Below are 12,452 nucleotides of genomic sequence, written 5' to 3'. Positions count from 1 at the left end.
CACGGCCAACTAAATATCTGCCATTTCATAGTTGTGGTGCAATTACGTCACTTTTCCCCCACACACCATGTAAATCAACGCCGATTGTCCCTCAGGCTAACTTTTCGATACGTTTAGGTTCAGATTTTTTTTTAAATTTATTTATTTTTGCTCGTGAATTTGCACAGTCGGTGTCGACTAATGAGCTGGTTGGTCTTCCAGCCGTTCGTCTCGGCCGGTCACGGTGGCTGTCGGCTTTATTTGCGTTGCCACATTTGAGAGCGATTTGAGTTCATGTTGAGGTATCCAACTTTTAGTGTCACACACGGGGACAGGTGTGGCGGCGTCCCCTCATCTAAACACACTTTAGACATGTTTTATCACCTGGGATGACAGTCTAGTCACAGCTCAGGCACCCTGTCACACGTGCATTTTAAAAATGCATGCGACAGAGCCACAGCTTGGGGACTTTTGTCCAAATTTTCAGAGATTTAGTTAGACTCCCCAGACGCGTGGTCATTTTTTAGAGCGTCAGTTTGAACGTAATGAGACTTTGCAGCTTTACTATTGTCATATAATTGAATTTACCACATCATATGGCAGCAGCAGATACTGAAATGGAAGTTGTTAGACTGCTTGTAGCAAATATTTGATTTGCACAAACTTGCCCATGTGACTTTTTCATGGCAACTTGAGGGGTAGTGTAGTTTGCACTGTCAAAAACACTGCTACTGAAAAGTTCTAGATGTGCAATGAACCTGCACCAATGAGGACTGGACTTGACCTGTTGAACTGTCTTTGTTATACTTGACTAATATCTGACCGGAGGATTGCCCATCTAAAACACACAGCTACAGCTTTAACAGACAAGTGAGGATGTGAGCTCATAGGGCTGTCAATATATCCTGCTGTTTTTCTCTTGAGCATCAGCTGTGTAGCAGCAGAAGAAGAAAACATCCCATTTGTCATTTGCCTCAAATTGCAAAGGCATGTCCTCGCAATCATGTTTTCTTGCTCACCCAGTCTACGTTGAGGCTGAAAGGGAGCATTTGTTGTGGTGTTTTACTCCTGTGGAGAACTCACTGCACTGGGCAGTAGCAAAAATCTGAGCCCCAGGATTAAGTAGATGCCATTCTAGGCCTTTCCAGCTCTGTGGATACCAACACTCTGGGAACTGTAGTTCATTAATAGTGAAGAGTGATACCCATTGTTGATGATAAAGGCCTCTGTAGAACTACATCCCCCACGGACTGTTGTGCACCACGCTCCTTTCATATAACTGAATTCCTCCACATTGCTGAATGCTGACTCCCTCACAACAATTGCGCTCTGGACCAGACCCTGAAAGTCTGCTGCAGCTCATGTGTGGACATTGAAATACTGCTTCTTTCTCAGGTTTTGCCAGAGGTTGTTTGGCAGTGACTAGTAATTTATTCAAGATCTTATTTGGAATATTACCTTCCTGGTAGTCTGAGTTAGTTATGTCTGTGGTATTTATATTACCCAGTAGCTAATCTGTATACCAGAGCTGCGATACCAAAAATACTTGATCAAATTTAATGAGGCCTCCCCCTTTGCGTGAAGCCTCTCTACAGATTTCCGACATTAGTGTATTGGCAGTTTTATTTTTACTGCACCTGTGTTTTAACAAGTCATGTTTTTTACTTCCACAACTACCTGGATATGATCAAAAAGTTGCTTTAAAGACACAAACAGAATTAAACTGACTAAATCTTAAAAATGTCAGCTTACAATTTTTTTTTTGTTTATATTACTAATGGTTATGAATAGAAGATTATGCTTTTTTCATAAAAAAATGTTTTTCATCTACTCACATTTTTAAAAAAATGTGAGTAGATGAAAAACATTTTTATGAATTTTAGCCTTTAATTTGTATTTTCAGTAACATGTTTATTGCTCCAATTTTGTTTGGTACTTCTTTTTTTCTGCTCTCCTTTGTAGTAGTTATATATTTTTTTTGTTAAAGAAACTCTGTACTACATACTATGATATCAAAGAGAGCCAAAGCTCAGGTATGAGACTGGTGCTTGGGCAGCTGACTCTCAGCTGAATCTGTGTGTGCGCGCGTAGGGGCTGTAATTCCCAGCCGTAGCACTTCCTGTGCTTTGACTCTTTATCCCTGTGCTCCTTTTTGCTTTCCCACTGTTGAGAGAAACCATAAATAAACAAGAGCCACATGCCGGGTCTTTTTATAGGTGGTTTATTTGTATGCGTAGGGCCACTTTTTATACAGGGTAATGTAAATAATGTTTTTGACAGTGTATTTTCTTATTTTGCACTTAGTTTTTTTTTTTAATATAACTATTAACCTAGGTCTGATACTTTTTATTTTAATTAATGGCTTGCATACAAAGTGGCATCAAAAACTAGCTCTCAGTGGGGCAACGATTTTGTTGCTGATCTTTACCTGTCTCTCCCAGGTGGAGTCATTCATTCTGGACCAGGAAGACCTGGATAACCCCATTATGAAGACGGCGTCAGAGTTGCTTTTGTCCAGCGCCACAGATGGAGTAGATTTGAGAACAGTTGATCCAGAGACACAGGCCCGACTTGAAGCTTTACTGGAAGCTGCAGGTATGACTCCACTGTCTGAACTTAACTCAGCATAATACTTGTAATATTAATTTGTATTTAATCAGTACGTCATTAACTGCACCCATTTTTATGCAGTTTTAATTTGTGCTTCAACATACAGAACCAGCAAACCACACCTTTCTGCCTCAGTCCTTTTCCCTAATCCATTTCCAAACCTTCAAAAGTGGAGTTATCATGTTTCATGTTGTTTTTTTTTTTTTTTAAAAGGCCAGAGGATGAAATGGTAATAAGGAGAACTTGTCAGTTCTGTCAGTGTCATATCAGCAGATAGTTTGAAAGTGGTTTGGATAAATTAGTTTATTAGCACTTGTAATTTCAGAGTAAGAAGGTTTGTGTAGATTAATCCATTAGGGCTGGGTGTCCTGGCCTCGTTTGGGCTTGTGAACATTGCCGTGCAGATTAGCGCTGGAACATGCTTGAGCCTCCACATCATGCACAGAGCTTGTGTTGAACGGCTGATGGCTAATCTCATTCTATTCCCCTTTCTCCCTGGCCGGGCTAAACAGCACAGCTAGTAACTTACATTATCAGTTTGCTTGACATCTGTGCTCCTGTGTACAATAATAAAAACAATAATTTTATTTATTTTTTTTTTTATTGATTTTCTAGGTTTCTTGTATTGTTTGTAGAGGAGTGTGTATGAGTAATGGCTGTGGCAAAAAGGTCTGGACAGCCTGTTTTCATTCCCAGCATGAGCAAACTAGCCAAATACCAAACCTGTCAAGACCATCCACAGAAGATGCGAAGTGTCTGGTGACGTCTGTGGAATATAGACTTAGATTGTTGTTTATTGCATGATATTTCCAACTAAATATGTTGGTATGGATTTATTATTTTGGGCTTGTTTTGAGTTTTCCTCTTTGTTTTAGACTTTGTCCACATATATGAAGGTATATGTAGTGTTTTCAGTGCATTTTGCTATTGTAGTAACACAGAATCTCAGCTCACTAAAAAGGGAGATGGTGAAGACACCTATGTTTGCTGTGTCTTGACAGATGTTAAGTTTTAAATTGAAAGTACACTAGTTTGGATGTAGCCTGAGATGCCTAAATTGGGAGAAAAGAGCAGCAGTCTGCACACTGTTTGAAGATGTGTGCATTTGGAAATTAAATGTGGTGTGTGGACATTAACCTTTTTACTTTCCAGTCCATTGCAGTGGAGTGTGATGCCAAATTAACAGCTATGTGACCATATCCTCCTGTTTACATATCGTTCTTTAAGTATTAAAGCAAATTTTTTTTTTTTTCATGTAGAGGAGGGAGAGAGACTACCCAGACTTTCTGGCACAGACACAACCGTTCAACAACCGATCAAAACTAAAATAAAAATGACCTTGGTCAATTTTAACTGATAAGTTTTATTACACTTCTAACAGTCATTGATATGACATTAAAAAAGTTGCCTAACTAGTGCAGTAATTTGATGTAAACAGACAAATGGAAAGGTATCTGTGACATCCGTGGCAGAGCAATGGAGGAATCCCTTTTATTGCTGTAGCCATCTCAATGCTCAGATCCTAAACAAAGCTATTGGAATAGATACTCAGACAGGTAGGCCCCTCCCCTCCCTAGTACCTGAAGTAGATGTTCACAACACTGAACAACATTTTATGGGCAGGTTTGAGAGGTCAGTCAAGCTCACATTTCAATAATATTGACGTATTGAACAGCTGTCATAAATGTTAACCTGGTTGGCTCACACATTAACACCAGTCGTTTAACTATTAGGAATTTTCCGATGGCCACCTTAGCTGTCTGATAGCATTAAGGTACTATCTATGGCTAGTAATAAAACAATGTCGGTAATGTTGGAGCTAGGCAGCAAATGTTATCAGCCCTGCTTATCAGTAACTTCAATAGACAGTGTTAATTTAACAGCAATTATTTGTGCCTAAAAAGAGTTATGTTTCTCAGATTGAGGCTGAGAAAAGTCTGCCAGCAAGTAGACAAACAGTGACAGCCTACCTTAGCAACTCTATTTGATGAGTAATGAAAATTTGGTGCCAGGTCATCATAAGTTCAGCACTACCTAAGAGAATCTTAAAATATTGATCATATGTAGTTCTTACAGTTATGTTCCATTACAGCTTAGAAATAGTGTTGTCATTGTTATTTTAATCTATTTTATAAAAAAAGAAGTCTTAATTTAAAGGAATTCCCCCGTGGTATCAGATGGTATCAAGTGAGTATTTTCCTGGGTATTATCAAGTTTGAAATTCTAAACAAAGCTCTTGGAATAGATGCTCATTTGCAACAGTATTAATGCCCTGCATCCATACTGTTGCACTATAGTGTATCGTGAAAATCCTAATGGAGACTAGTGGTATTTTAGCCAAATATAACCCCCTTTTTTGGGAGGATTTTTCGTGTTTGTGTAAATATAGGCTGAGTGGTGGCATTTGGGAAATGATATCAGTAATGCATGTTTATATAATGAAATATTAGCCATTTGGAGCTGTTAATGCCTGGTTAAAACATGCTAATCTTGTTCATTCAGGTAAAGCGTGAACAAGACATGAGAATTTTTTTTTCCTTATTCCGCATTAAAAATATCGACTTTTCTAATATTCAGCAACTCTTTAAAAAAAAAAAAAAAAAAGAACTATGAACTGAAACCATAGCCTAAAAATAAGCTGAACAGGGCTCTGTTGATCATGATAATCGTACCCCCCCCCCCCCCCCCACGTAAATTAAACTGGATGTAGTAGTCGTGACATGCGACTAAGCATACCCATTTCATCCCTGTAGGGATGCCAAAAAAAAATTATATGTAAACAAGACCTGAGTGTTTGTGACCAGGTTGTGATCTCAATGGCAAAAAATTCATATTCTTTAAATAATAGTACATTAAATGCAGTTGTTTCGGTTAAAGGTTCCTTGTTTGAGTTTGTTGTAGAGAGGCAGTAAATGCTCAGCAGGCTTAATTACAAGAAATGCATGATGTAAGACAAGTCGCACATGGATAATAAATGAAAGCTACTGTTACCAGTGGCCATAGTCGGGTGTACTTGGCTAATATCTTTCCCTATTCTCTTTACTGCTTAATGTAGATGTAGTGTGATAGAAAACACTTGGAAACTGAGAACACAAACTGCTGTAGTTAAGAAAGCAGGATGTGTTCCACATATTTGCTTGATAAATGATCTCAGCATCTTAAAGATTTGGGGCCTCCTTTGTGTGTTTGTTTCATAATGCACCTGATGTTTTCATTAATTAATAAGTGTGTACTGCAGGCAAGCTAGTGCATTTAGTGTTGTTCAGCCTTAATGGGGGTTTTCACAGATGTGCACGATTGCAGCCCAACAGATCCTCTCCTCTTTAGCATACAGGACATCTCGTCCATGTTTCCACATTTTGATTGCTCAGACTGGGACAGAGTTCTGCTTGCTGCTTTTCTGGATCTTGTTTGTCATGCAAAGAAAAAAACAAACAAACACACAGCTTTAATTTGAATTTACAATGAATTGAGTTGATAGTGATGTAAATTTTCTGAAGTTTTCCTGAGGCCAGGTAATGATTTCCACTACAATATGTTGTTTCATCTTTTGTAATGTTAAATTGTTTTGTCATGAAATTCACAAATTCTTAGCAAGCTAATTCATAAATTGTAAATGTATTTGCTCATACAGCCTTTATTGGGAAAAATCATGATTTAAAAATTTTTAGTCATTATATGATGTCAAAGAAATCAGTTTATGCAGCTTTTTCTTGTTTAAAACTATATATTTTTCTTTAGTTCCCAGTGAATATTTAATGTTTTGAAATGACCTTCCCTGATTTTTACTTCTGGAAGGTTCAGCCTCACTGGTATGTTTGTTTTTTATTTATATCAAATCACCTCACTGACCTATTGCTAGTTACTGTAATTGCAAGATGTCCCAAAAAAGTTTTTTTTTTTTTTTTTTTTTTTTTTTTTTTTTTTTTTTTTTTTTAAAGCATAACTTTCCCCACCTTCCATCTTTCCAGCGTAAAATTGAAATAAAATTCAAATTGCTTGGCTATTTTTGCATTAAGGAGACCTGTAACTGTGGGCTCTTGTTTTTTTACTGTTCCAGTCATGTGATGCAAGAAATGATGTTCAAAATCCATAATGGACACTCCTCAGCAGGGCAGCCAGCACAACAGTTTGGTAACATAGTTTGAAAAACTAACAATTACACTTGGTAAGGCATTACACTGCTGAATGGCATGCTAGGTACTGCTAGCTAGCCAGGTACCATTATGTTCTGTTACATCCTGTCCAAAGTTTTTCAATTAAATTAAAAAAAACAAAAACTAGAGAGAGACTTGTTTTGCTAAATTTCTGGTCCCACTGTCTCTTTGCTGGACATTTGCTGCTTATGGGGCTCAGGTAGCTCTGCCTACACAGGGCAGGTTTCAGAGCTGCACTTCACAGTTCTGGAGTGGAAGTGAATGCTAAGGAGCCATGTGTTGGCTTTGTTTAAGGACAGTGGCAACAAAAGTGGCATTACATCGGACTAACTCTAAAGCCCTGGGCTGAGGTCACAGGTTTAACATTCATTAACATAACCTGCTCTTCTTGAATATTTGAATTTTTAACATATGTTTTATTTATGTGGTATAGCACTAAAGTTTTTTTTAAATATTTAATATACATTTTATTAAAAAACAATATAAATACCCACTTTTACAGAAATATTTAATAATGGTAATGATTATACCACGATACTGTGAAACTGCCAGGATCTTAAATTACTGTGATGCAAAATCTTTTATCATACCGCCCAGCGCAATGTCCATAAAAGCTTTCCAGCAAATGTTAAACTTAACATATCGAGAGTGAGAGCAGGCCAGGGTCAAAGAAATCTAGAGGGAAAGTATCGTCGTCGGATCTAGGTCTTGACTGCAGTTTGCGGTTAATTCAAAGTCTGTTAATAAACAGAGGAAATCTGTTGAGTTAGCAGTTTTGAAAAGCCTCCAAACTGTTGAAGCTTTGCACTTAGGTTCCTTCTATGCTACGTTAGCTCTTTAGATAGCGCCCGTACACAGCTTTTGACTCATGGCGTAGTGTAAACAGCACACAACACAACAGAACTGAATATGGGCCACATTTATCTACCTGTTGTCACAGATACCTGATCCTTCTGTTTGGGTCAGGATGGGACCAAGATCAGGTCATCCCATTGTGTTGCAGCTGTGTCATATCTCAAGTTCTCAAAAAGGCTATGCAAAAATGGGGGTTATGAAGAAAACCATTTGGAGCATGGGAGAGGCTATAATGTGTGAAGGTTACCTTGAGCTTGTTTACACTGATGTTCAAGTATGAAGTCTTAAGCCTGACAGATAACGAGCTGCTTTGTTGTTGTTTTTTGATAAAAATCTATTGCCTCTGTTTGTACAGCATAGTAACCTGAATGAATGGCACTGTAGACAATATTGGGCAAAGGCTGATTAACTGCTACGTATGTCAGAAATAATGATGGAGACATTTATGTTGAATTTGATGTGAATTCTGCACAGTATGAGCTGGATCCAGTCAGCAAAACAGACTCTCAAGCCTTGATTGAAGCGCTCTGAGCATCCAGCAGGCAGGCACGCATGCATCCATTGGCTGCAGTGGGCTTCGGTAACCAGCATAGTGCTTCTGCAAAGATGCAACCAGGGCTGGGTCATACGGCTAGATAAACTTGTTCTGGTATGATTCAGAGGGTGAAGGGCAAATGCCATATGTTGCAAACCGTAGCATAGTTTGATGTCAAAGTAACAAACACGGTGTGCAATATAAATTGTGGACTGTGTACTTGCGTGGTGACAGTGGTGCATGCTTTTCCTTGTAAGAGGATGGCTTTGTTGGCCCTTAATGTGGAAATGTATGTGTCAGAAGTACCCTTACCAACATGAAGCCACGGCGACTGTGAAGTCATCACTGTAGTTGGGTCCAGAGAGCAAAGACAATTTACTAGCTATGAGTCAGGCTAGATTAAACGGGATATACTCGCACTAGTTGTGGTTTCCTTGTACTGTGCCAGAGCAAGATTGTCCACCCCTCCCAACCCCCCCTACGGGCCTGCCCTCACACAATGTGTAACAATCTGGGCCCCAAGTACACTTCACTTTTTTTCAGCATCTCAATTCCTAACTCTTCTCTCTTTTATGCACACAAGCTTTTGAAAAACACTGCTGCAGAGCACAAAAAAGATTCGAGGTTTTATGCATTTCTGGGCTAAATTGGGGCTTTTTGGGGCAGGGGCTGCTATCCCTTTACGTGCCTTGTAGATTTATTAACACTGATTTTCATGGAGGCAGCTGTCGTTGCAGAAGGGTTGGAGCTCTGTGCTTGGGCTTGGATAGTGATTACTTGCATACTGTGAGGCAGGCCACTACACAGCGGTCACACTAGATAGGCGAATTCAAATCTAGGGGTAAAATTGTGCTCAGGCTCATTAAAAATCAGCTAGTGTAAGTATACAGTCTAAAATGAGAGGTTCTGCCTTTCGCAGTTAGGAAACTTAATCTTCCACTATTGAGTGTGTTTAATATTATGAATGTAATTTCTTGTATGTGATATAACATGTGAAAACCAGATGAGTCCAAAGCTTTCATTTTTTACATTGTTTCCTAAAGTTTAAAAGCTACTAGATTAACCTGCAAAACAGATTTAGTCTTCATTTTCTGTGATTTATTTTCTATTTTTTTAACTTGAAGAGATGGTGGTGTAGTAACAATACTAATAGTCACTTGTAGCATGTTCATAAATTATTAAACCTCTGCTTTTAAAAACTCCACTAGGTTTAAAAGAGAACTACTGATCAGTTGTAAACCACACAGCAGTATAACCACAGGCTGAAGACAGAAAAGTCGCCGGCATCACTAACGGTGCAAATTACTGGCTGACTGACCAGGTCACACCCTTAGGCATGTGCAACTGTGCTGAGTGGTGGTTTTCCCCTCATAGCTGAGAGGTTTACAGGATCAGGGTTTGGGGCAAAATGGTCAATAGTTGCAATTTATGCATCCAAAACTGTTCAATAAACCACATTTTTCAGACATAGTTTTGAGAGACGTTCGCAGGTAGATAAGACAAGTCTTCTTATTCATGCTTGCATTGTTGTTTGGCTGTTTTTGTGTGCAGCTTCTGTGTGCTGCATCATATCTATAAAACACTATAGGCTATAGCACTATCTGTGATTGCTCCCTTCCCACAAAATGCCAGGTGACCTTCATTTGTTAAAAAGACCAGCCATGCAAAAGAGCTTCATGTCTTCACTGATCAAAGCCAGGAGGCTCGCTCCTCCTATGAGGAAGTCCTTTTATTACATTTATAGATTGGGTTTATGTTTGAGAGCAATGGCAGTTTGGATGTACACAGATTAAGCACTTGTTGGGAAGCTTTTCACAAACTCAAACATGATGTTCTCCACTCCACACTTTGCCAAACCAGCACAGAGACCATAAATGTAGAACAATACATATATTCTAATACATCGTGTTACTTTTTCTTGCAATGTGGTTAGTTTTATGTGTCAATATTTTTATCACACACATGCAGGGCCTCTAAATAGACTGACTGCTTGATGAGTGGTGGTGGTTGAGCCTAATAAATGAATGAGGGTCAAGTGTCTGAAGTTGCAGTGAAGAAGAAATGACTCTCAAATGGAAAATGGGAGACAACATGGGAAAGCAATACAATTTTAAGTTAATTAAAGAGAAGGGGGAAAAAAATTAGTCAAAAAGAGGGAGAAAAAATAGTGAAAGTTGTGTTGGACAAAGGTTTAACATTATCTATACAAATATTGCATAAGAGCCAATTAAAACTGTTGATCACATTCTCTCATAGTCAAATCATATTCTAAATTAAATTACTACTTGGAGTTGAGTGTGCAGGACCCCCCCACCCCTTTTTTATTTTCTTCTTTTTTTTCCCCTAAAGTGCTGTTTGTTGTAAGGTCTCAAGATTGCGACAAAAGCACTTTATGGATCAGCAGTTTATTGAAGCATAATTGTTTCTAGCAGTTATTCTGCTGTGTACTTTATAGAGTTGAAACCCTTTCATTTTCTGTCTGGGGTTCCCTTGTTGCTTTATGTCTTGGCAGTTACTTGTTCTGTCTTTTACAGGAGTTTTGACCCCATTATTTTGCACTCTAACCTTATACGGCCAAGTTCCAGTTTTAAGAGATCAGAGGCTGGTCTCATTGCACATTAACCAGACACCAGAGACATCACTGATATGAGATATTATTGGTACTTTGTTTCAAGCATTTTCATATAATGAATGAAGTACTCGCAATTACAAAAATGTTAATTTGAAGAAATAAATACAGTAATTTAAAATATAAAACATACAAAAAAACCTATTAAAAACAGTGGAATAAAAGTGGTATAAACTACAGTATTCATTTAGTTTCACATTAAAAGATGAGCAGTGACAGATAAATGCAGTGACAGATAAATGCACATACACATACTGAGATTTTTAAGATCTGTGGCTCTCACTACAGGTTATTTCTACATTACGGCAGTCAGAGGCATCTGGACACAGAAAATAGTGAGTGCAGAGAATCACAGTAAGTCATTAGCCAAAGCTTACCAGCAATATTATTGCTTGGTCCTACCCAGAAGGCAAGTAATTTTCCCTGAAATGGTATCAGTGGCTTTGTGACTTACTGTTGGACAGTTTACACTTTGATATACTTGTTCACCTCACTGCAGTTAAATGGCAGCAAGAATGAGTTATACTAGAATGGTGTTAATGCCAGTTATATTTAGTATATACACTTATCCTGACGTTTTTGTTTTTTTAAGTTTAACAAGCTAGAAGAAAGATTGTTTGTGTGTGTAAAGTTGTGGGTGGAGCTGAGTATGAACAAGTGTTTGCGTAAATACACCAAAGGAGGTCTTTAAATTGATGTTGTGACTGAAATTCTTGACTCAGTCTCTGCTTCCTGCTCTCAGTATTTTTATGTAGAGGATTATACAAAGAAGAGGGGAGTTGGTGGAGACAGATATCTAACCTATTTATTTCTGTTTAGTGAGTGAAGTGTTTGTGTTCTCTGAGGGGGAAAAAAAAAAACGATGGAGTAAAACATTAATGATCAACTTCCTTGACCTGTTTTCCTGTGCATATGAGACTGTTGTGAAATCCTTGTCTGAAAGTGGTACTAAGTTTAGCCCGAGTCACAGACCCAGTGGTGTCACAGACCTTAAGCAGTGAAGCTCTCCTGTGCCTGGCTAATGGATTGGTTGAAGCTGAGGCAGAAAAGTTCAAAGTCAACTTCTTTTTTTCTTTTCCTCACCTTTCTTGCTTCGTTTTTACTCATGCCTGCAAAACGTACACCACTAGTCCTCACACATTTGGTTTGCTGGTTTGGAAATGCTCGTTTTTTCCTCGAGATCTTCCACTGTAGGGCATTAGCAAAAGCAGTTTTCATAATGCTGCTGCTTGCATCTCACTTTGGTCATTGGCTTTTCTTCTGTTTCATGACAACACAGATGCAGACTTCTCTCTCTCTGTCTCATGGCATTTTTTCTTCCACTTCTTTTCTCTCTTGCTGGCCACTCTTCCTAACACAGCAGTTTCTCTAATGGTCACTGCCTCTTACCCATCTATAATTCACACAGGATGATACGTTTTTCTCCATGCATTAACAGTCTGAACCTTTGTTGACTCGTATACACTACTGATCAAAAGTTTGGGTGTACGTGGAAATGTCCTTGTTTGTCCTGTTTTTCTTTTTTTGTTTTTTTTTTAATAAAAATATTTTAAAGAGCAGTGAGAATACAGGACGATTGGATACTTTATGTTCAGAATCTAAGTTTGAGGTATTTGAATCTGAAAAGAACATTTGTGAGAGGCATACCAAATGAAATGCAAGATGAGTGCTTTACACCATCTGTCAG

The 12,452-nt window shown here is 38.4% G+C and overlaps 1 protein-coding gene across 4 annotated transcripts in view; it reads left to right on the top strand.

Moving 5' to 3' along the window:
- The window catches only part of ankhd1 (ankyrin repeat and KH domain containing 1), a 33,179-nt gene that overhangs the window by 880 nt on the left and 19,847 nt on the right, over nt 1–12,452 (top strand). For all 4 annotated transcript variants that reach the window (XM_030738755.1, XM_030738759.1, XM_030738758.1 and 1 more), the window contains exon 2: nt 2,421–2,574. In XM_030738755.1, coding sequence (XP_030594615.1) covers nt 2,421–2,574 — 154 coding nt within the window. The remainder of the gene's footprint in view (nt 1–2,420; nt 2,575–12,452) is intronic.

This window comes from Archocentrus centrarchus, chromosome 10, assembly GCF_007364275.1.
Source record: "Archocentrus centrarchus isolate MPI-CPG fArcCen1 chromosome 10, fArcCen1, whole genome shotgun sequence".
Taxonomy (NCBI): Eukaryota; Metazoa; Chordata; class Actinopteri; order Cichliformes; family Cichlidae; genus Archocentrus; species Archocentrus centrarchus.
The sequence above is the reverse complement of the archived record's forward strand: the minus strand, read 5'-3'. Positions and strand labels throughout refer to the sequence as shown.